The sequence below is a fragment of the Aquarana catesbeiana genome, linkage group LG10, assembly GCF_042186555.1.
Source record: "Aquarana catesbeiana isolate 2022-GZ linkage group LG10, ASM4218655v1, whole genome shotgun sequence".
Lineage (NCBI taxonomy): Eukaryota > Metazoa > Chordata > Amphibia > Anura > Ranidae > Aquarana > Aquarana catesbeiana.
In genome coordinates, this window is record NC_133333.1 from 21,643,114 (window position 1) to 21,664,590 (window position 21,477).

A 21,477-nucleotide genomic window follows, 5' to 3' on the forward strand; every position below is an offset into this window, starting at 1 on the left:
GGGCTGTTCCATCATCCAGATGATATATGCTGCAAACCATGCTTTGTAAATATGGGTAAAGCATCTGTCCCTCAGCGGCACAGACACACCAGATGGAATAATGTGGACACAACTATAGAACAGCACTGGATGATGGAACAGCACAGAGGGTTAAGGCAGTTCTGGAAAATAATGGTGGCCACACAAAATATTGACACTTTGGGCCCAATTTGGACATTTTCAGTTAGGGGTGTACTCACTTTTGTTGCCAGCGGTTTAGACATTAATGGCTGTGTGTTGAGTTATTTTGAGGGGACAGCAAATTTACACTGTTATACAAGCTGTACACTCACTACTTTACATTATAGCAAAGTGTCATTTCTTCAGTGTTGTCACATGAAAAGATAGAATAAAATATTTACACAAATGTGAGGGGTGTACTCACTTTTATGAGATACTGGTTATAGTATATATATTCTCTTTTAATTGTTTTTTTCTTTTCTCTTTTTCTACACAGTGTTGTTCTTTATTATCAGGCTTATTCTAGTACTCTAGTGACTTGATGTTAAAAGTTTGGGTTAAGAACAGACCTTAAGACTTGTTGATTCTCCCATTGCTGTCTGAAGAGTTACAGTATCTGTTGTGTATTGTTCTTCAGAGAGCTGCCGCCTTTTTTTTTTTTTACATCTAAATGAGGTTTTTAAACAGGAATACCATGTCACACCAGTTTCAACGTGGCTCTATTCAGTTACATGGGTTGTGTTTTGTAGTGGTAATGCCTGCTGAACACAACAGGGGGATCATTTTGGCTGCACTTCAAAGCAAAGCAAAGCATCCTGGAGGTTATACAACCCCATTCACCTGCCTTTTCAGCTTGGGAGGGCAGTAAAAACGCAATTCAACAGCCTATTGTTACACCCCCCCCCATCTACTAAACAAGGTTCAGATAGAAATTCGAAAAAAGAAAAGGTTGGGGATTTTAGAGGTGCAAGAATAACATCAAATGCATATAATTAAAATTTTTTTTTTTATTCTTGTCTTGAGGAGCAAAACAAAAAATATATGTATATATATATAAAATCAAAGAACACAGGCAGGTACAATATTGTTGTCAAGGTGTTGAAACGGGACAGCATACGGAACCCGACATGTTTCGTCCATAAATCGTGCTTCTTCAGGGGAGCTGTCCTTGCAGAGGTACAAGCCTTAAGGTTCAGATAGAGCACAAACCCTTCCTCCTCTGCTGTGCATGTTGGATTTTCAATTAAAGCTGTAAATTTGTAAGACAATAACATTTGTATCTCTTTTTTTTTTGTAATATAAAATTTATTTATTTATTCAAATAGTGAGAAAAATGAAACAAATCAGCAGTTTATAAACATTGAAATTTAAAAATGAAAATCAATCTGATGCCTCTAAAGTTTTCATTTACTGTATACTGTTCAGCAAAAAAAAATGATGGATTGTGGTCATAATAAAAAGTAAAAAAAAAAAAAATACTACTAACTGGAAGATTTAAAAAAAAAAAGAAACTATCTGCACTACAAGTTAGCTTTTCGAGAGAACAGAGCTCTTTGTTGAGAACAGGGGGGCACTATTTTATAAAGCAAGGAACGTATATATGTATTTGTATTAAATGGAAAATGAAAAATAATAAAGAGAAATTGAAAACAAGTCAGCTTTTTTTTTTTTCTTTTAATTGTTGCATGTAGTCTAACTCTAGAGGACGTTTTGTAGATATTTCAGATCCATAACTTTAAAAAGAAAATACAAATCATAGCTGGGAGGTAGAAGCCTTTTTGGAGACCAGCACTTCCACTAGAACAGATGAATCTATAGTCCAGGGACCATCCTAGGGCACGATTAAATTGGCTGCTGAGTTTGCACATGCTTTTTGTGGCACAACCACGCATTGCTACTGAATTTGGTTTTGGACCTGTAAAAAAATAAAATAAATACCGGTAAATAAATAAAAACATTTGGAAAATGTACACTTTCAAACAAATATTTAAAGAAATGAACTGTAATGGCAATTTCATCTCAATAACACCGACACATATCAATAAGGTCTTAAAAATTAGGCTCCAAATGTGACGATTCACTGTTTATTAAATCTTATGAACATTTTGTTTAAATGTTGTGAAGATAAAGGGCTCTGCGTATATATACAGTACATCATTTTCACGGTTCGAATGTTTCAAGTATTCGCTCAGCTGTCACAAATGATCCTGTATTTTGCCTAATTTGTTTCTTTGTTTTCTTAGGTAGCGCACCCCAAGTAGCTGGTGAATTGGGATCCCCCATCCTGCACAGCCAGGCGCTCCGAATTTACACCGTATCCCAGAGTCAAGAAACAGTCTAGTACTTGTTTTTGTGTTTTTATTGAGGGGATAAACATTGGATGGGGATTAGGGAAGATATGGGATGCCTATTTGACTTCAGAACTCTTCAGGGGCAACTTTCCTATATACAGCTATATACACTCATCTTCCTCCAGCACTCCCTTGCTTGCAGAATACAGAGTCTCAGCTGAGGGTCTGTCAGATTGAGCAAAAGCCCTTTACAGGCAGGGACCCCGGGCCACTTTGGTGTGTAGGGACCTCCAGTGTCCAGCTACATTCCTGTGGCTACTGATCCTAGCATCACCTCTTCAGGCATTGCCAGCCCACCTGGCTACAGCTGTCTCTCTCACTAGCCCCCCTGGCTACTTCCTACAATCCTCCCAGACTGCACACTCACCAGCCCACCCGGCTGACTTCTTCTGGGGACTCCTGAGCTTGCTAGCTGGCTCCTGCTATCCTCACTCTTTCTCCTGTGCCTCCAGGAAGGGGTTCCTCCATGTGTTGTGGGGAATCTTTCCAGCACCCTAGCCCCAGGCCTGAGGTTACCCCCCCCCAGATTAGAGGGCTCCCTCAAGGGCTACCAACAGCCTGCTCAACACTCCTTCTCCACCTTTCACCCAACTGTCCCTGCTGGCATGACTCAGGAGTATTTAAGAGGTGCCTGCCCCCTGTCAGCCCATTTGGCTGGGACCCTCATTAATACTCCAAGCAGCCCCTCCTAAACTCCCACCCATTCTTCTGGAAGCTTCTACAAGGTTTCAATAGGGGGAGGTACCAGAGGGGCTGCTTGCTTAGTTATCCAGAGTCACTCAACCCTGACCCAGATTCAACCCAGCCTGGCTCTCAGCCAGGCCAAATACACCACAGCTTACAACTATGTACCCCAGTACACTAAGCTAGAGGGTGTTCCCCTTATTGAGGTGTTTTGGAAAAATACAGCATTATGACCAATAGATGGTGCTGATGATCATAGGAAATAAACATATCAGGCAAAATACGAGATTGTTTGGGGACAACTGAAGGAACGCTTCAAACATCTGCACAGAGAATGTTTCATAAATAGATCCCAAAGTGTATCTATGGCCAAATTTATTTTTGTTTAGTTTTACATAGAGTGGAGAAAGGATAGAAGCCCTAGCTAGCAGAAGAATACCGAACGAAAACCCGCTAGCGGACAAATTCCGACGGTAAAGCGCTGCTAACAATAGCGGCGCTTTACCGCCGACTCCGCCCCCGCCCCAGTGTGAAAGGAGCCCTGTGAAGAATAATCATTAGCTGATTGCTCTTTAGAGGGTGTTTGACAGGCATAGAGGAGGTGTTAAGTTGACTCTTTACCACCTGTTTTAACCGCTAAAAAAAAGCACACAACCACATCCATTGTACACAGTTGCAGTGTGGCCCCATTCAGTAGAATAGATCGTGCTCTGGGGGTAGTTTTGCCCTTTGAACGCAGCGGGGGACATTTTTTACCACCCCACAAGCTCTGGGAAGTGGTTGGGGAGTGGTAAAAATATGGCTCAACTGTATCCCCCCCCATCCCAACCACAAGTGTAAACAAGGCTTAACATGGTCCTGGACAGCCTTGACCCTTCTCAATTAAGCTCAAAATCTGCCTATAGAACTACTTTAATCTTGGTTTAGGATGAACAGTACTCCAATGCACCACGCTGTGTGTAATGTGTAGCATAATGCATAATAATACACGTGTTTCAGTACATTTTGCTGCAATGCAATAGTATAAATGGGCACACGTAGATATTTGTCTTTAAATAATACTGGCTCTGTCTGTAATACTGACTTGCACTTTCTGCAATCTGGTGAAGACACGTGTTCTCATCCCCCATACACTCCATTGTATCTGAAGTCTCACACGAGGTGTAGCCAGTAGTCACGCAGGATGGGCACATCACTCCATTGGATCCTGAGACATCCCTTGGCACTAAGGTAAAAAGCATAACATGGATATAATGGCATGAGCACTTATATTTTAGTAAAAAATTGCCTGTCTTGTACCTGGATTGTCATTGAACCACTCTGCCTGTTTGCCAATCGCAAGTACCTGTTTGCCGTGCTCAGTTTGCGCCTGCCTCTGTGTGGTGGCCAGGCACTATAGCATTGTGTATATGTTTCGGGGGCAACCGAGTACCGGTAGGCCTGCTTGCCTTATGGGAAAGGGGGCTGCTATAGGTGAAGAACACAGAAACTAGCTAGTGTCTGACCACCTGCGTTAGGGGTAACACTGTCCCTCTTTTCATGCATACATTGTTTTTCTCTTTTTTTTAGAAAAACAAAAGGCTGCTGCCATGAGTTCCAAGAGCTTTCAGTCACACCTTGTGTAGGAAAAGGACTCATGGAGATATAGTTCTGAAGGCGTGCCTATGTCAGTAGGAACTGACCTCTCAGCAGCTGCCAATGAATAAATATTACTGGTGAAGTCTGGCGATGATGTAACAGGGTGTCATGATCAGGGGTCAGGCTCGAAGACCAGTTTCTAGAGCAGTAACAGGACTTTTGCTAGTCAATGGGATAGGTGTACAAACGGGCTCATCTGAGGTGCTTGGTCTAAGTACTAACTAGATATTTGTCAGCACACCAAGGATCTTCAATTACGTCCAAATGTTTTTTATTAAAGAAAGATCAATTCACAAAACAGTGTAGTGCAACGTTTTGGAACCCCGCAGGACCCCTTCGTCAGGCATGTGATGCATGTGATCATCACACGCTTGACAAAGGGGTCCTGCGTGGCTCCGAAACATTGCACTACACTGTATTGTGATGTGATCTTTCTTTAGTAAAAAAAACAATTGGACATAATTAAAGATCCTTGGTGTGCTGGCGAATATCTACATTATCCTGCATGTTCCAGTATCCAGCTGGTGGTCGCTACACCCGGTACAGTAGGTGCCGCCAATATTGTGTCAATCTCGCCGCTGTTAGCGGCGAGATTGACACCCGCGAGCCCCGTCGCGGGAGCGAGCGCCGAGCTATGTCTCTCCTCCCGCTCGCCGCCCCCAAATACATTCCTATGGATACGCTGCATCCCGTGGAGGCGGCGAGCGCGAGAAGCACAGCCTCGCAGCGGTGATTTCCAGTGCGGTCCCATCGCTCTGGAAACACAATATCGGCGGCACCTACTGTACCTCATTCCAGGAATGTGTGCAATGGGAATATGGTCTAAGTACTAACTAGGGTTGCCAGCTCATCCCTCTAAATCAAACGCATATTAATTACACATGTTCTGAGGCTAATTTAATGTAGATAAGTCACTAAGTCATAAGTGAGTTTAATTACCACCTTAATCAGCCAAAGAACCTGTGTTATTAATATGTGTTTTGTTGTAAAGGGAGGAGATGGCAACCCTAGTACTAACCGGTGTTCATCAGAGCTCCTGATGGTGGAGATGGATTTAGCGGCATGTTAGTACCATGTCGCTGTCCTCAGGATCGCCCCCCCCCAGGATGTGAGCAAGCTGGGGTCCAGAAGCAGGTATAGCAGGTAAGGATCAATCAGAAGCGTAGTCTGTAAACAATCCAAAGGTCAGTAACGCAAAGTTGCAGGTTGGGATCAGGCTAAAACGTAGTCGAGGAACAAGCCAAGGGTTGGTAACGAGTGGTAGCAAAGATAGGGACAGCAGCAGGGAAGACAGAGAGAGATATTGGCTAGAGAGTGCACAATAATCTGTCAAACAGGATGTGCAGAGACATGGCTTAAATCAGGAAGTTCATGGGAGGAGCAAAGAGTTCAAGGTTCGGCAGAAGTCAAGGTACAAGTCAGGGTTGTCCAATGGATCAGACAAGGTGCTGTCCAGCATCTCAGGTAGCTCAGCAAGAAGAGTCATTGTTAGACACAGCAGAGGTCCTAGAGTCCAAGCCCTGACATAGGAAGTAATAAAATATGTTCCTCACTACAGGGACAGAGTACATTTTTTATGCTTAGTAATGGATATTGACATGCATTACTTCCTTTGTATGTCTGTCACTTCAGAGGGATTTAAAGTGGAACTCTAAACCTACTCACAGCCACATTTTAAATCTAATCTATCCAGCCCTGTAAAGAAGAGATCACTATGTCAGTGGTGGCTTCTGTGTAGAGGAGGGACAGCTGACCACGGAAGCCCTAAAGTAAGCCTAAGGGTGATGTCACTTCCTGGGCATTTCCCAGCCGTTGTCGGCTTTCTCTCTCTACACAGCAGCCACCACTGGGGACTGGAGTGGCTACAGGAAGGGTTAGTATAGTGATCTTTTCTTTACAGGGTTAGATAGATTAGGCTTAGAATTGGGGTAGGAGCAAGTTTTGACTAAACTTCCACTTTAAGACCTAACTTTTAAAAGCAAGGTGCCGGATACAGATTTTCAAGGGGCCAATCAACTAGCTCCAGTTTAGCAAAATGTAGCAAACTTCAGATTGGAGAATCTACCTATATACAGGCCAATGACAGTGCCAAACAAATGTCCAAAGTTTTAATAATAAAACTGGTTCACAGCAGAAAAAATCCTGAGGCTTTTGGGAGTCGAACATGCCTCCTTTCATCAGGACTACAACATTCAAATACTAACCACAACATACAAATCCATCTACAACACTGCCCCCAGCTACATCACCAACCTCATTTGCAAATATCGCCTAATTCGATCTCTCCGCTCCTCCAAGGACATCTTGCTCTCTATCTCCCTTGTTACCTCTTCCCATGACAACCTCCAGGACTTTTCCAGAACCTCTTCCATCCTCTGGAACTCCCTACTCCAGTATTTCCAGTCAGTCCCTTACCCTGTCCACCTTTAGGCAATCCTTGAAAACTCAATTATTCAGGGAAGCCTACCCCACCTCCAACTGTACTTGAGTCACCTCCACCAGATCATCGCCTGCAGCTAGTACCTTTTGTACCACCTGGTGGCACTGATGGGCACTGCTGAAGCTTTCCTGTAATCAGGACACCGATGATCAGTGCCTTGATTACCTTGTTCTCCCCTTTGAGGGGATACTGATGATCGGCACTCCTTGCCACACACTCTGTCAGTGTGAGGCGAGGAGAGCCGATTAACGTCACTTCCGCATTTACATGTGATTGGACACAGCCGATCACATGGTAAAGAGCCGTGTCATCGGCTCTTTACAGAGATGGGGTGTCACACCGTGTCCTAGCAACACGGCCACGATCGCCGCGCTGTATGCCCCCACAGGCGCGCGAGAGCGGGCATTCTGGGGCGCCATCATATGACATCCTCCCAGAACAAGAGCCGCTCCGTCCCTCTGTCATTTGACTGTGGGCGGGTGGTAAGTGGTTAATCAGCACCGTCTTTTTTATTGTTTGCTAAATAAATGAAAAAAGACGGAACATTTTGAAAAAAAACAAAACAAAACACATTTTTCTGTTCTAAAATTTAGCAAATAAATAATATTTCTTCATAAATTTAGGCCAAAATGTATTCTGCTACATTTCTTTGGTGAAAATAACCCAAATCTACTATTTCGTCTGTAGGAAAGTTATAGAGTTTAACCCCTTCCCGCCGAGCGTATGCAGATGTGCGTACTCGGGTTTCGGGGGTTATACCGGGATGATGCCCGCAGCTGCAGGCATTATCCCGGTACTGTTTTTTAGAGGCGGCGATCGGCTATCCAGTTGTAACAACCGATGCGGCTAAAAGCCACTCGGCTGTTATACCGGAGGGGCAGGAGGGGACGCCCCCCCTCCCGCCGCCTCCCGCCGCTCTTACTAGGCCTCCCGCCGCTCTTACTAGGCCTCCCGTTCCATTGGGAGGCCCGATGACCAATCGGCTGCCTCCAGCAGCTGGGGACGGACTGGAACAAAGCCGTGAGTGGCTTTGTTCCAGCCTCCTAATAGTAAACACGGCAGCGACGTCATGACGTCACTTCCCGTTTACTTGGCTGCCAATGGCACCAGTTTTAAAAAAAATACAGTGCAAAGAAGGGATCGGGGGTCTTTTAGACCCCCGATCTCTCCATAAAGAGTACCTGTAACCACCTATTACTGTCACAAGGGATGTTTACATTCCTTGTGACAGCAATAAAAGTCATCAAAAAAAATTTTTTTTGTAAAACACAATTTATAAATATAAAAATGAATTAAATAAATAAGAAAAAATTAATTTTTTAAAGCACCCCCGTCCCCGCGAGCTTGCGCAGCAAAATAAATGCATACTGAAGTTGCGCCCGCATATGTAAACCGTATTCAAATCACACATGTGAGATATCGCCGTGATCATCAGAGCGAGAGCAATAAATCTAGCACTAGACCTCCTCTGTAACTCTAACCTGGTAACCGTAAAAAAAAAAATTTAAAGTGTCGCCTATGGAGATTTTTAAGTAACGTGCTTTGTCGCCATTCCACAAGTGCGTGCAATTATAAAGCGTGACATGTTTTGTATCTATTTACTCAGCATAACATCATCTTTCACATTATACAAAAAAATTGGGGTAACTTTACTGTTTGTTTTTTTTTTAAACTCATGAAAGTGTCCCTTTTCCCAAAAAGTTGCGTTTAAAACACCGCTGCACAAATACCATGAGATATTAAATATTGCAACAATCGCCATTTTATTCTCTAGATTCTCTGCTAAAAAAATATATATAGATAATGTTTGGGGGCTCTAAGTAATTTTCTAGCAAAAAATACGTATTTTAACTTGTAAACACCAAATTTCAAAAATAGGCTTAGTCATGAAAGGGATATATATCTGAAAATCGATCAGTCCTGATGTACAGACGGCCTCATTACTTGAGGCCCTAACATGCCAAGACAGCACAAATACCTCCCAAATGACCCCTTTGGAAAGTAGAAAGGCCAAGGTATATGGGACGTCCTACCAGAACGAGCCTCACGCGTGGCAGCGTGGCTGAGCTGCAATCTATCACCGACTGTGTCCACTGGAACCAGACGATGACTGATCACTGTACCGGCCCTCTGCACAGCAGATCTATTGCACACTCACCTGGCAAGAGGGACTCATTGTGGCGGATCACTCTTCAGGTGATGGGCAGCGCCACCTACCCCTATATTTATATAACTTTTTTACAACTGGTACTCCGGTTGGAGCCCTTTAGGGGAGGCAGCAGCCCAGCCTACACCTAAGTGTGGAATTTAACAATTTTATATTTCTTTTTATATTTATGACGTTTGTTTTTTTACAGTTATGATTTTTATATTTGAATTTGTTTTGTAGCTCTGATGAAGGGGAGTCTGTTTGGCTCCCAAAATGCATTGGGTTTTTTTTTTTTTGCAATTAGCAGATTTTTATCAATAAAACTTTGGACTCTTCGATGTGTGTTTGGGGCTCACATTGGACTGTATATACGAGGACTGTGCTGTGTGAAGGAGCGGTGAAAATCTCCGAACTGGATGGACAAGAATACAAATCCTTTGGCAAGTAAAACAACCACAGGTGTGCATTTATCTGTTGATATAAAGGTATCAGATAGAGTCACTTACGGGAAGGAAAAGTCGGGGTGCATCGATCAGTTTTACAACACGATATACCCATCTTCACTCTTAGATTATTACCCATGTTCATACTTGCTGTAGTGTCACACTTGTCCTGTGATATGCATGACATTGTGTAGGTTGCCATGGAATCTTTTAGTGAACAAACAAAATCATTCTCTGCCATGAAAAAAAAACAAAGGTTTAATAATAAACAAAAACGGCAACCACCCCAATGTATACCAAGGTTTTAGAGTAATGCCGCGTACACACAGTCGGACTTGCCGACGGGATGACCTCCTTCGGCATTTCCAACAGAAAGATTTAGAACATGTTCTATATCTAAGTCCGTCGGACATGCCGACAGAAAAAGTCCCATGGGGCATACACACGGTCGCAATATCCGACCAAAAGCTCCCATCTGACTTTTTCTGTCGGGAATTCCGACCGTGTGTACGCGGCATAAGATGCATATGGAAGAGCTTTGCACAAAACAAACAAAACAAAAGTTTCCTAAAACACAGGGCTGTGAAAAAATATTGATCATCAAACAAATTTTAATATTACACAAAGATAACCCGACTAAATACAAAATGCAGTTTTTAACCACTTCCGGACCGCCGCACGCCGACATACATCCTAACTTTGAAGGAGGATACCGTTATTATGGCAGCAGCTAGCTGCCATAACCCCTGTGTCTTCTTGTTTGGCCGGCGGTCCGCTTCAAGATAAAAGTGGTCTCTGCGGCAGATTCGCCGCGAGATCACTTTTATAGGCGGCGGGAGTGGGCCCCCTCCTGCCTCGCTCCAGTGCCCTCCGCTGCTTACCGGGGCCGTCGGCAGCAGCGGAGGCGATCGGATGTTGTGCCTTCCTTGGCATGGAGACAAGTGAGGAAAAGATGGCCCCCACCCGTCTCCATGACATTGCAGGGCGGAAGCGACATCAAAACGTCACTTCCGCTCATAGCTCTTAAAGGTCCATTTTTTTTTAATTCTTTTTTTAAATGACAATCTTTTTTTTTTTTTTTTTTTATTATTATTATTATTGCATTTTAGTGTAAATATGAGATCTGAGGTCTTTCCTGTTATGCTTTTTTTCTATTACAAGGGATGTTTACATTCCTTGTAAAAGGAATAAAAGTCACACAGTTTTTTTAAATAAAAAAAATTGTGTAAAAATAAAAAATAAAAGGTAAAATAAATAAGAAAGAAAAATTTAAACGCGCCCCGTTCCACCGAGCTCACGTGCAGAATCGAAAGCATACGTGAGTAGCGCCCCCATATGAAAATGGTGTTCAAACCACACATGTGAGGTATCGCCGCGATTGGTAGAGCGAGAGCAATAATTCTAGCTCTAGACCTCCTCTCTAACTAAAAACATGCAACCTGTAGAATTTTCTAAACATCGCCTATGGAGATTTTTAAGGGTAAATGTCTGATGCCATTCCACAAGCGGGCGCAATTTTGAACCGTGACATGTTGGGTATCAATTTACTCAGCGTAACATTATCTTTCACAATATTAAAAAAATTGGGCTAACTTTACTGTTGTCTTATTTTTTAATTCAAAAAAGTGTATTTTTTTAAAAAAAAGTGCTCTTGTAATGCCCCGTACACATGGTCGGACTTTGTTCGGACATTCCGACAACAAAATCCTAGGATTTTTTCCGACGGATGTTGGCTCAAACTTGTTTTGCCTACACATGGTCGCACAAAGTTGTCGGAATTTCCGATCGCCAAGAACGCGGTGACGTACACCACGTACGACGAGACTAGAAAAGGCCGGTTCAGAACCAAGCGCGGCACCCTTTGGGCTCCTTTTGCTAATCTCGTGTTAGTAAAAGTTTGGTGAGAGACGATTCGCGCTTTTTCAGACTCGTGGCTTTCAGATCGTTTTCTGCCGTTCAGTTTGTGCTTGTGGGTTTGTATCTGCTCTTCAGTGTGTGCAGTCAGTTCGTATCGGAGTTTTCTGTGTGATCTTGCCTGCTCGTTGCTGTTTTTCAGGTCGCTCTTCACAGGCCTTGCTGTTCTTCAGTGCGTTCTGTTACTTCGTTCTGAGCAGCCGACCGTTTTCTAGCCATGTTTCGTATGCGTACTCCTCGTAGAGTTCGTGCTGTGCGGGGGCTTGGTGTTGGGGTCCTGACCTTGACACAAGTCCAGTCCATGAACAGGGTGGGGAGGAGTTCATGGACCAAGAATTGGTTGCTTCAGCGTGACCAGTTCTGTCATATGCCTTTGCTCCGTGAGATCCGTGAGAATAATCCTGATGATTTCAGGAACTTTCTCAGGATGACAGACCCCGTGTTTCACCATTTGTTGGCTTTGCTGACCCCCTATATCAGCAGGCAGGATACCTGCATGAGGCAAGCCATCACTCCGGAGCAGAGGTTGGTCGCTACCCTGCGGTATTTGGCCACAGGGAGAAGTCTGCAGGACTTGAAGTTCTCGACAGGCATCTCCCCCCAGGCTCTGGGGATCATTATCCCAGAGACCTGTTCTGCCATCATCCAGGTCCTGCAGAAGGAGTATATGAAGGTAAGATTTTTATCCTTTTATATCCCATTTTATTGTATTTAATGTTTGATAATATATTGTATTTCTTCCCTCATTCCCTAATTACCATGATTGTAATATGCTGTGAATGTCCCCTTTGTTCTCATGCATGCTGGATTTTTAGGTAATTATTATTTTATGTCCTTCATACATATTTGCCCTTCAATAACCTCCCCAGCATGGTGTCTCCTGGCCTATATTCACCTCATGTAGTCACTTAACAATGTATTTTATCAGCTCCATAGTAGTGCTTTACCCCAAACACCCCCTAAAATGTTTGGAAATGTTATTTTTGATTTAAATTCAGGCAAAGTGCCAGAGGCTTTTTTTTGTGGTGTCCCCAAATTTTTTTTAACCCTCCCCCCCAACTGCTAAGTCAGCTGATCCCAATTCTCTATCTATCCTCAATCATCTATCTGCTGACTTTGCCAAACCCATAAACACTATACCCACCTCTTTACTGGTCAGATTTAGGGATGAATTCCCCAAAGCATGTAGTGCAAGGGCCTGCCTGTATATTTCCAATGGTACTGTTTAAAGTTTTTGTATCCTATTATTATCTTGATAGGTAATAGCAGAATGTTCAAATGTCCTCAAATGTGTACAGTGTGTATTTATATCTTTGTATTATGACACTTCTTACCTGTCCAGTGGTCTGCCAATAGTGTAACTAAGGAGGGGCTGTTCCAAGTAATACCCTGTATTTAGGCATTCATCTCTCAATGAAGTGAAGAGGGTTACCTGTCCAAGAGTTCCCCCCCCTATAATGTTAGAAATGGCCCATGAGAGGGGGAGAGGGGGAATATGATAGGTGTACCTTATACTTTGGCCTTGTTAAATTCCCCTTAGTAAATGCTATCTGGAGGTTGCCCCATAATGTTTGTGTCTAATCTGCTTGCCATGTTTCTGTGAAAAAATAGTAAGGTTTATTTTTTTTTCCTCAACAGTTTCCTTCAACGCCACAGGAATGGCAGACTGTGGCCTCCCACTTTGCCCAGCGGTGGGACTTTCCTAACTGCGGAGGGGCAATTGATAGGAAACACGTCCACATCGTCCCACCACCCAACTCGGGGTCGTACTATTATAATTACAAGGGGTTTAATAGTATAGTGATGTTGGCGGTGGTGTCGGCTAATTATGAGTTCTTGTATGTGGACGTGGGGAAGAATGGCCGGATGTCCGATGGTGGAGTGATCGCCCAGACGGAGTTCTACAGGCGTCTCCAGAATGGCAGCTTGGACTTGCCACCTCCAGAGGACAATGTTGAAGGTCTCCCATTTGTGTTTGTTGCTGATGAAGCATTTGCGCTGGGGGACCACCTGATGCGGCCATTCCCGATGAGGACCCTCACCCCGGAACAGAGGGTTTTTAATTACCGGCTGGCCAGAGCCCGAAGAGTGGTGGAGAACACATTTGGAATCCTGGCCAGCCGGTTCCGATTATTTCTGACACCCATCCATATGGCGGAGTATAAACTGAACCATATAATACTTGCCTGCTGTGTTCTCCATAATTTTTTAAGAAAACATTCAGCCAACTATGCTGGCTCAGTTGGGCCTGAGGCCGGAATCCCTAATCCATCAACACTGACGGCGCTTGAAAGTGGCCGTCCTGGCTTGCCCTCCCTGAATGCCTGTGATGTCCGGTTACGCTACCTGGAGTTCTTTGCGGGTAGGGGGGCTATCAATATGCCAGACAATCTGTGACACCTTTTTCAAATAAAAAACAACCAAAAGAAATTCTTGGTGGCCATTTACCGCTTGTGTTTGTTTTAGCTGACCCTGACAGAAATGTGTTGAGTGCAGAAAATGTCGTGATTGGGTAACCTTATAAAAAACAGTGTTGGCTGGTACTTCCTAAATGCAAAAACACATTTCACCACAAGTGCACTTGCAACTGCACTGAACCTGCACTTGTAGTGCAAAGAGGATTTGCCCTTAGGAAATAACCCCCATTTTTGCATAAAACAGCAATTACATCACCCCAAAAGTGTTGTAGTGTTGAGACAATAATCCACACATTCTTGAGTAAGGCACTTTTTTATACGTGCACAATCACATGTGCATTTCCCAAAGGTTTTTAAAACAAACCAACATGTTTGTTGTATAACAATGTTTGCAGTAGCATTATGAAAAATCTAAATATCCATTTCAGATAAAACAGGCCTGTGTAAAACCAACAAGAAAGCCAAAAAACTTGAACTTACAAAGTTCACATTAGGTAAAACCTGAAGGCTATATCAGACATCAGTATTTAGGAACTGGGTTTGATATAGCGTTCAGATGGGGGGAATCACCCCTGGAAAAGCCAAATTTGGAAGATGCACACCAATTTACGAATGTCAACATGTGCTATCTGCCATCAGGGGGGATCAAGGGACGTGTTTGGGGGGAGCAAGCCCTTCCTCAACGCTACTTTATAATTGAGGAAGGGGTTGCACCCCCAAAACGCGTCCATTGATATCCCGTGATGGCAGATAGCACATGTTGGCACACTGTGTGCATCCTCCAAATTTGGCTTTTCTAAACATTTAAAAAATTTTGGTACGATAAAACAGGTGATTTTGTGGGGTTTAAATTCGCCCCAAAACATCAATGATGTTATTATTTTTTTTAATAACATCACTGATTTGTTGCTGGATGTTTTGCAATTGGAGATTACACCCCATGATCTCCCCGATCAGTATCTGGGCACTTTCAGATGTAAAGCGTTCTGGATCACGATCACCTAAAAAGAGATAAAGAACAAAAAAAAAGGTCTCAAAAATCTGCCACCAGCCATCTCTTTTACCTGAGTCTGTGGTCGCAGACACTCACCTGTTGTGGTGCCAATCTCCACCACATCTTCTTCTTCCTCCTGCTCAGCTTCTTGGGTTGGAGGTATTTCCCCTTCTTCCAGAGGGGGGGGTCTCTGGTCTCCTGGGATGAGGGGTGTCCTCCGAGTCTTTTCTCCCCTATGTAAAACAAAAATGGTATACTTAGCACACAGATATTTGATGGCAGAACTATAGAAATAGGAAACATTGCTCGGAAGTGGGGTACAATTGTCTATTTTAGCAGAGTTCCAAGATGTATATTTTTTATTGCCCTTTGTCAAGCTGCAATACTTTACCTGTTTGGTACAGTACCTGACCGCGAGATTGTGTTTCTAGCGCGACACCATCGCGCTGGTTCTCGGCGACAGGGTACTGTGAATGTCGCGCTGGCTCGCTCATCGGGAAAGAAAAACTTTGTTTTCCTTCCGCGATGAGTGACAAGCAGTGCTGACAGCTGTCTAGTATGAATCCTGAGGCGGGAACACCGCGCCAAATTTTAAATGAAAAAACCAGCGTGGGTTCCCCCCTTGGAGGCATACCAGGCCCTTAGGTCTGGCATGGATTGTAAGGGGAATCCCCTATGCCGAAAAATCGGCGTGGGGGTCCCCCCAAAATCCACACCAGACCCTTATCCGAGCACGCAGCCCGGCCGGCCAGGAAAGTGGGTGGGGACGAGCGAGCGCCCCCCCTCCTGAGCCGTACCAGGCCGCATGCCCTCAACATGGGGGGGTGGGTGCCTTGGGGGAGGGGGGCGCCCTGCGGCCCCCCCACCCCAAAGCACCTTGTCCCCATGTTGATGAGGACAAGGGCCTCTTCCCGACAACCCTGGCCGTTGGTTGTCGGGGTCTGTGGGCGGGGGGCTTATCGGAATCCGGGAGCCCCCCTTAATAAGGGGGCCCCCAGATCCCGGCCCCCCACCCTGTGTGAATGAGTTTGGGGTACATGGTACCCCTACCCATTCACCTAGGGAAAAGTGTCAATATAAAAAAAAACACAGCACACAGGTTTTAAGAGTAATTTATTAGTCAGCTCCGGGGTCTTCTTCCGACTTCGGGGGTCTCCTTCCGACTTCTCCCGGTGTTCGGCCTCTTCTCCCGGGCCCCGCCGCTATCTTCTTCCAGCTCTATTGCCAGCGAGGGGCCCGGTCTGCTGCCGCTGTCTTGTCGCCGCTGTCTCGCCGCTGTCTCGCCGCTTCTTCTCTTCTTTTCTTCTTCCCCGATGTTGACACGACGCTCTCTCTAGCTCGAATGCTGTGTGCGAGCTGCGGAGCCATTTATATAGGCGGTAACCCCGCCCCCTTACGACGTCATGGTCCCAGCATGCGCAGGGACTCTGGGGTCACGCCCCCTTATGACGCCAGAGTCCCTGCGCATGCTGGGACCATGACGTCGTAAGGGGGCGGGGTTACCGCCTATATAAATGGCTCCGCAGCTCGCACACAGCATTCGAGCTAGAGAGAGCGTCGTGTCAACATCGGGGAAGAAGAAAAGAAGAGAAGAAGCGGCGAGACAGCGGCGACAAGACAGCGGCAGCAGACCGGGCCCCTCGCTGGCAATAGAGCTGGAAGAAGATAGCGGCGGGGCCCGGGAGAAGAGGCCGAACACCGGGAGAAGTCGGAAGGAGACCCCCGAAGTCGGAAGAAGACCCCGGAGCTGACTAATAAATTACTCTTAAAACCTGTGTGCTGTGTTTTTTTTTATATTGACACTTTTCCCTAGGTGAATGGGTAGGGGTACCATGTACCCCAAACTCATTCACACAGGGTGGGGGGCCGGGATCTGGGGGCCCCCTTATTAAGGGGGGCTCCCGGATTCCGATAAGCCCCCCGCCCGCAGACCCCGACAACCAACGGCCAGGGTTGTCGGGAAGAGGCCCTTGTCCTCATCAACATGGGGACAAGGTGCTTTGGGGTGGGGGGGCCGCAGGGCGCCCCCCTCCCCCAAGGCACCCACCCCCCCCATGTTGAGGGCATGCGGCCTGGTACGGCTCAGGAGGGGGGGGGGGCGCTCGCTCGTCCCCACCCCCTTTCCTGGCCGGCCGGGCTGCGTGCTCGGATAAGGGTCTGGTATGGATTTTGGGGGGACCCCCACGCCGATTTTTCGGCATGGGGGGTTCCCCTTCCCGCCTCAGGATTCATACCAGACAGCTGTCAGCACTGCCTGTCACTCATCGCGGAAGGAAAACAAAGTTTTCCTTTCCCGATGAGTGAGCCATCTCGGCGCTGGCCCCTGCGACGGGGCTCGTAGGTGTCAAATCTCGCCGAGAAGTGCGGCGAGATTGACACAATATCGCGGTCACCTACTGTACAAGCTTCACAGATGTAACCCCCCCTATAGTATACACTGGAGCACCTGTGTGGCCCCCCCTAATAAAAATGGTGTTCTTGTGTCCCACACTAGTGCTCCAGTGTCCAGATGTGAAAACAGCTGCTCGGTGTCCTCTCCTTACACACAATCTAGTTTGCATTTCATTCTAGTAACAAACCCATCTACACAAACAAATATTTGGCATCCAAGTAGGCCCCCAAAAATGTGTGAAAATGCATATGGCCTAAACAATGGTGTTCTAGAGGCCGAAAGAAAAATGTTTGATACGAACGAATAATGTGCCCATGAACATTAAAGTTGACCTTTTGAAACGTTACAACTAATAAAAGCATATGGAGCAGAACGAACGTAATAAGGACAGAAAGAATAGGAACACAGCACAACTACTTACTTTTTTGCAGCACTCTCCGGATCTTTCTGTACTGCTCTGGCTCTCTCAACTTCAGGTCCGACCACCGCTTCCTGAGCTGATCTTTAGACCTTCGTACCCCGAAATTCCGCTCTAGACTCCTGACCACTTTCGCCATGATCTTGGCCTTTCGGATGTTCGGGTTGGGGTAAGGCCCATATTTTCCGTCATAGTCGGACTTCCTCATGATGTCGACCATCTCCAACATCTCCCCAAACGACATATTTGTGGCCTTAAAACGTCTCCTTCTGGATCAGGACTTGCCTGGATCCGCCCTTTCCTCCTCCTCCTCCTCGTTGCTACAATTAGCCCGCACCTGCTGTATGTCCGCCATCATGCTCTTCCCCCACTGCGCCGAAGGAAAAGGGGCGGGGAATACACTAGAAAGAACGTCAGGGGCGGGCGGAGTTACACGCATGCGCAGTGTATATAAAGCGTAACACGCGTGCGTATTACGTTTGATCTGTGAGCGGAGGAAGGAGCATTGGACGCGGCGATCGTAAGAACGAAGGTAAGAGACAAACTTGGGCCTATACTGCTTCTAGATTGAGGCCTATATTGTAACAAGATTAGGAGAGTTTTGTGTGACATTAGGCTTTGTCATGTGTTGTGTCTTGCAGTGAACATGGATATGGTACTGAAAGATAAGGACTTCATTTCAGTCTTCATAGAGATGCTAAGGGAGCTGCCCTGTCTGTGGGAGATTAAACACCCCCATTACAAGAACCAAGCAAAGAGGAAGGCAGCACTGGAGCAATTGTGTGAAATTGTGAAGCAGGTGATCCCCACGGCAGACAACACTTTTTTAAAGATTTTCATTGGTGGCCTGAGGAGCACATATCTGAGGGAGCGCAATAAAGTCCTGGATTCGCAGAGATCCGGAGCAGCAGATGACATCTATGTCCCCAGGTTGTTTTACTACGACAGGCTGCACTTTCTGGCAGGCCAGACTGAACCCAGGCCATCCCTCTCCAGTCTTCCTTCCACGCTTCCTTCCCCCCCGGCTGAGGCTTCTGACGCCCAACCTGGGCCTTCCAGGCCACATGTGGAGGAGCCCAGATTGAGCCAGGTATAGCATTCCTCTAAATATTTCTGCTTGTCCAATCAATGATGTGAACTATATGTTAGTTGGGAGTACTAATTAAGGATTGTGATTGATGATGCAAAACATTACAACTATGTCCCTTTTTCATACACAGGGAAGTCTCAGCCAGGAGGTGGCCGGGCCGAGCCGGCTGGCTGATCTGCAGGTCCCTCCACCCCCACTGAAAAGAGAAAGTGGCAGTAGGAGGAGTGCCCTAGAGGAGGCGGCTATCAGATTTTTTTGTAGGGCTACAGAGGTCCTGGGAGCACCACACACCAGGCAGGAGAACATTGCTGCATTCATAGCATATAAAATGCAGAGGATGGAGGAGGGCCAAAAAGCCATGTGTGAGGCCCTCATATCTGAGGCTCTGGCAAAAGGTATGAGGGGCCAAATTACACCTCACACACAGCTTTGGGATGGTCCTCCTCCTCCTCCTGCAGGTCCTACTCCTCCTCCAGGTCCTACTCCTCCTCCTGCCACATCTCCAACTGCACAGCCACAGCCCGGAAGGAAGTGTGAAAGGAAGACCAGAGAGTGATTGCCCTGGATCCAGTCTGTTCGGCCAAAAGATGCAGCCTCTTGTGGTACCACAGCCTGCGGACACAGATGTCATCTGCTGCTATCCGAGTCTCTGTGAATCCCGGACCAGACTGCCCTCCCTTACATATGGACTCCTCAGGCCACCAATTTTGATGTTTAAGAATTGATGTCTGCCGTGGGGGTCCCAGGCTTCACTAATTTCTGCTGTTGATCCAGTGTTGCCTTCCTCTTTGTTTGGTTCTGATCCCTTAATAAAGGATTTTTGTTTTGAATTATACTCTCCTATGTGTTTTACTTCAAAAATGACAGTTGGTTTGTGAGGATTCAGGTACATTTCTAATATACAATGTGAAATGAACAAGGGTCACCAACAACAAACAATCTCCTTGAGATTAAATAATAAAAGATATCAATGGTGTTGGGGTAACTTGACACACAAAACACACACAAAAATGTTCTGGAGTAAAAATAAAAATAACATTGAACAAAGATCAGCCTTGGAAAAAATCCAAACATTAAAGAAAAAAAAAGGCTTAAAATAAAAAAAAAAATAAACATAAAAAATATAAAACTGTCACATGTGACAACTAATAACAATATATTCAGGGAATCCCACTAAAAAAACACAAATAAAACTTTGTGAAAAGTGTGTGTGAATATGAGCAGCAAAACGACTTCATTCTTGTCACATTATAAAGAAGAAGAGAGTGCGCTGTATTAAACCAATTTTACATTGCAGCGTGACGAAAGTGCTGTATCCATTGCGAACGCTAAGTTTACCAGAACGAGCTGTCCCGTCTCGGAATTTCTTCTGAGCATGCGTGGCACTTTGTGCGTCGGAACAGGCCACACACGGTCGGAATTGACGCGATCGGATTTTGTTGTCGGAAAATTTTATCTCCTGCTGTCCAACTTTGTGTGTCGGAAAATCCGATGGAAAATGTCCGATGGAGCCCACACACGGTCGGAATTTCCGACAACACGCTCCGATCGGACATTGTCCATTTGAAAATCCGACCGTGTGTACGGGGCATAAGACCACTGCACAAATACGGTGGGACAGAAAGTGTTGCAACGACCATCATTTTATTCTCTAGGGTGTTAGAAAAAAAAAGTATAATGTTTGGGAGTTCTAAGTAATTTTCTAGCAAAAAAACCTGTTTTTAACTTGTAAACAACACATCTAAAAAAAGAGGCTTGGTCCTTAAGTGGTTAAGTAATGATTTATTTTATTAAAGGGAAAAAAGCTGTCCAAAATTGCCCCTATATGAAAAAGTAATTCCCCCCATCCTTGCTAAATCATGAATAAGCTGTGATTACCCACATTTTTTGGGAAATTTATCTTGCCACACCCAGGCCTGATTACTGCCAGAACTGTTGAATCAAGAAATCACTTAAATAGAAGCTACCTGACAAAGTCAAGCACGCAAAAAGGTCTCAAAAAGCAACACATTGTGCTTTCTTTTCCCTGTTACTTTGGTACATAGCTATGCTAGGCTTATAATGGTGTTATTGAATACTTTGTACCCATTTGCTGCAGACCTGTCATGTTGGACTCTTTGCGATAGCACACTTTGTGTATTGTTGAATTTGTTTACCCTCCTTCTGTAAAAATGATTCAATAAAAAACATATTGAAAAAAACAAGGTTTTGTAGTGGCCTAGTTAAAGTCCAGACCTAAACCTGATTGAGATGCTGTGGCATGACCATAAACAGGTTCATGTTCGAAAAACCTCAGTAATGTGAAAGATTGATTGCCAGTTATCACAAACACTTGACGGCAGTTGTTGCTGTCTCAAGGGTGGCACAACCAGTTATTAGATTTAGGGGGCAATTACTTTTTCACATGTGGCCAGGCAGGTTTGGAGAGCTTTTTTTTCTTAATAAATTAAATCAACATTTAAAAACTGAATTTTGTATTTACTCGGGTTATTTTAATGTAATATTAAAGTTTATTTGATGATCTGAATCATTGAAGTGTGACAAATA

General features: G+C 45.0%; 1 protein-coding gene across 1 annotated transcript in view; it reads right to left on the bottom strand.

Moving 5' to 3' along the window:
* Nucleotides 1–987: 987 nt before the first annotated feature.
* LOC141110437 (phospholipase A2 inhibitor and Ly6/PLAUR domain-containing protein-like) overlaps nucleotides 988–21,477 on the bottom strand; it is a 34,595-nt gene continuing 14,105 nt past the window's right edge. The window contains exons 3-5 of the mRNA XM_073601784.1: nucleotides 9,769–9,939; nucleotides 4,120–4,260; nucleotides 988–1,915 (exon numbers count right to left, since the gene is read on the bottom strand). Of these exons, the coding sequence (XP_073457885.1) occupies nucleotides 1,722–1,915; nucleotides 4,120–4,260; nucleotides 9,769–9,939 (506 nt within the window). The 3' untranslated portion in view covers nucleotides 988–1,721. The remainder of the gene's footprint in view (nucleotides 1,916–4,119; nucleotides 4,261–9,768; nucleotides 9,940–21,477) is intronic.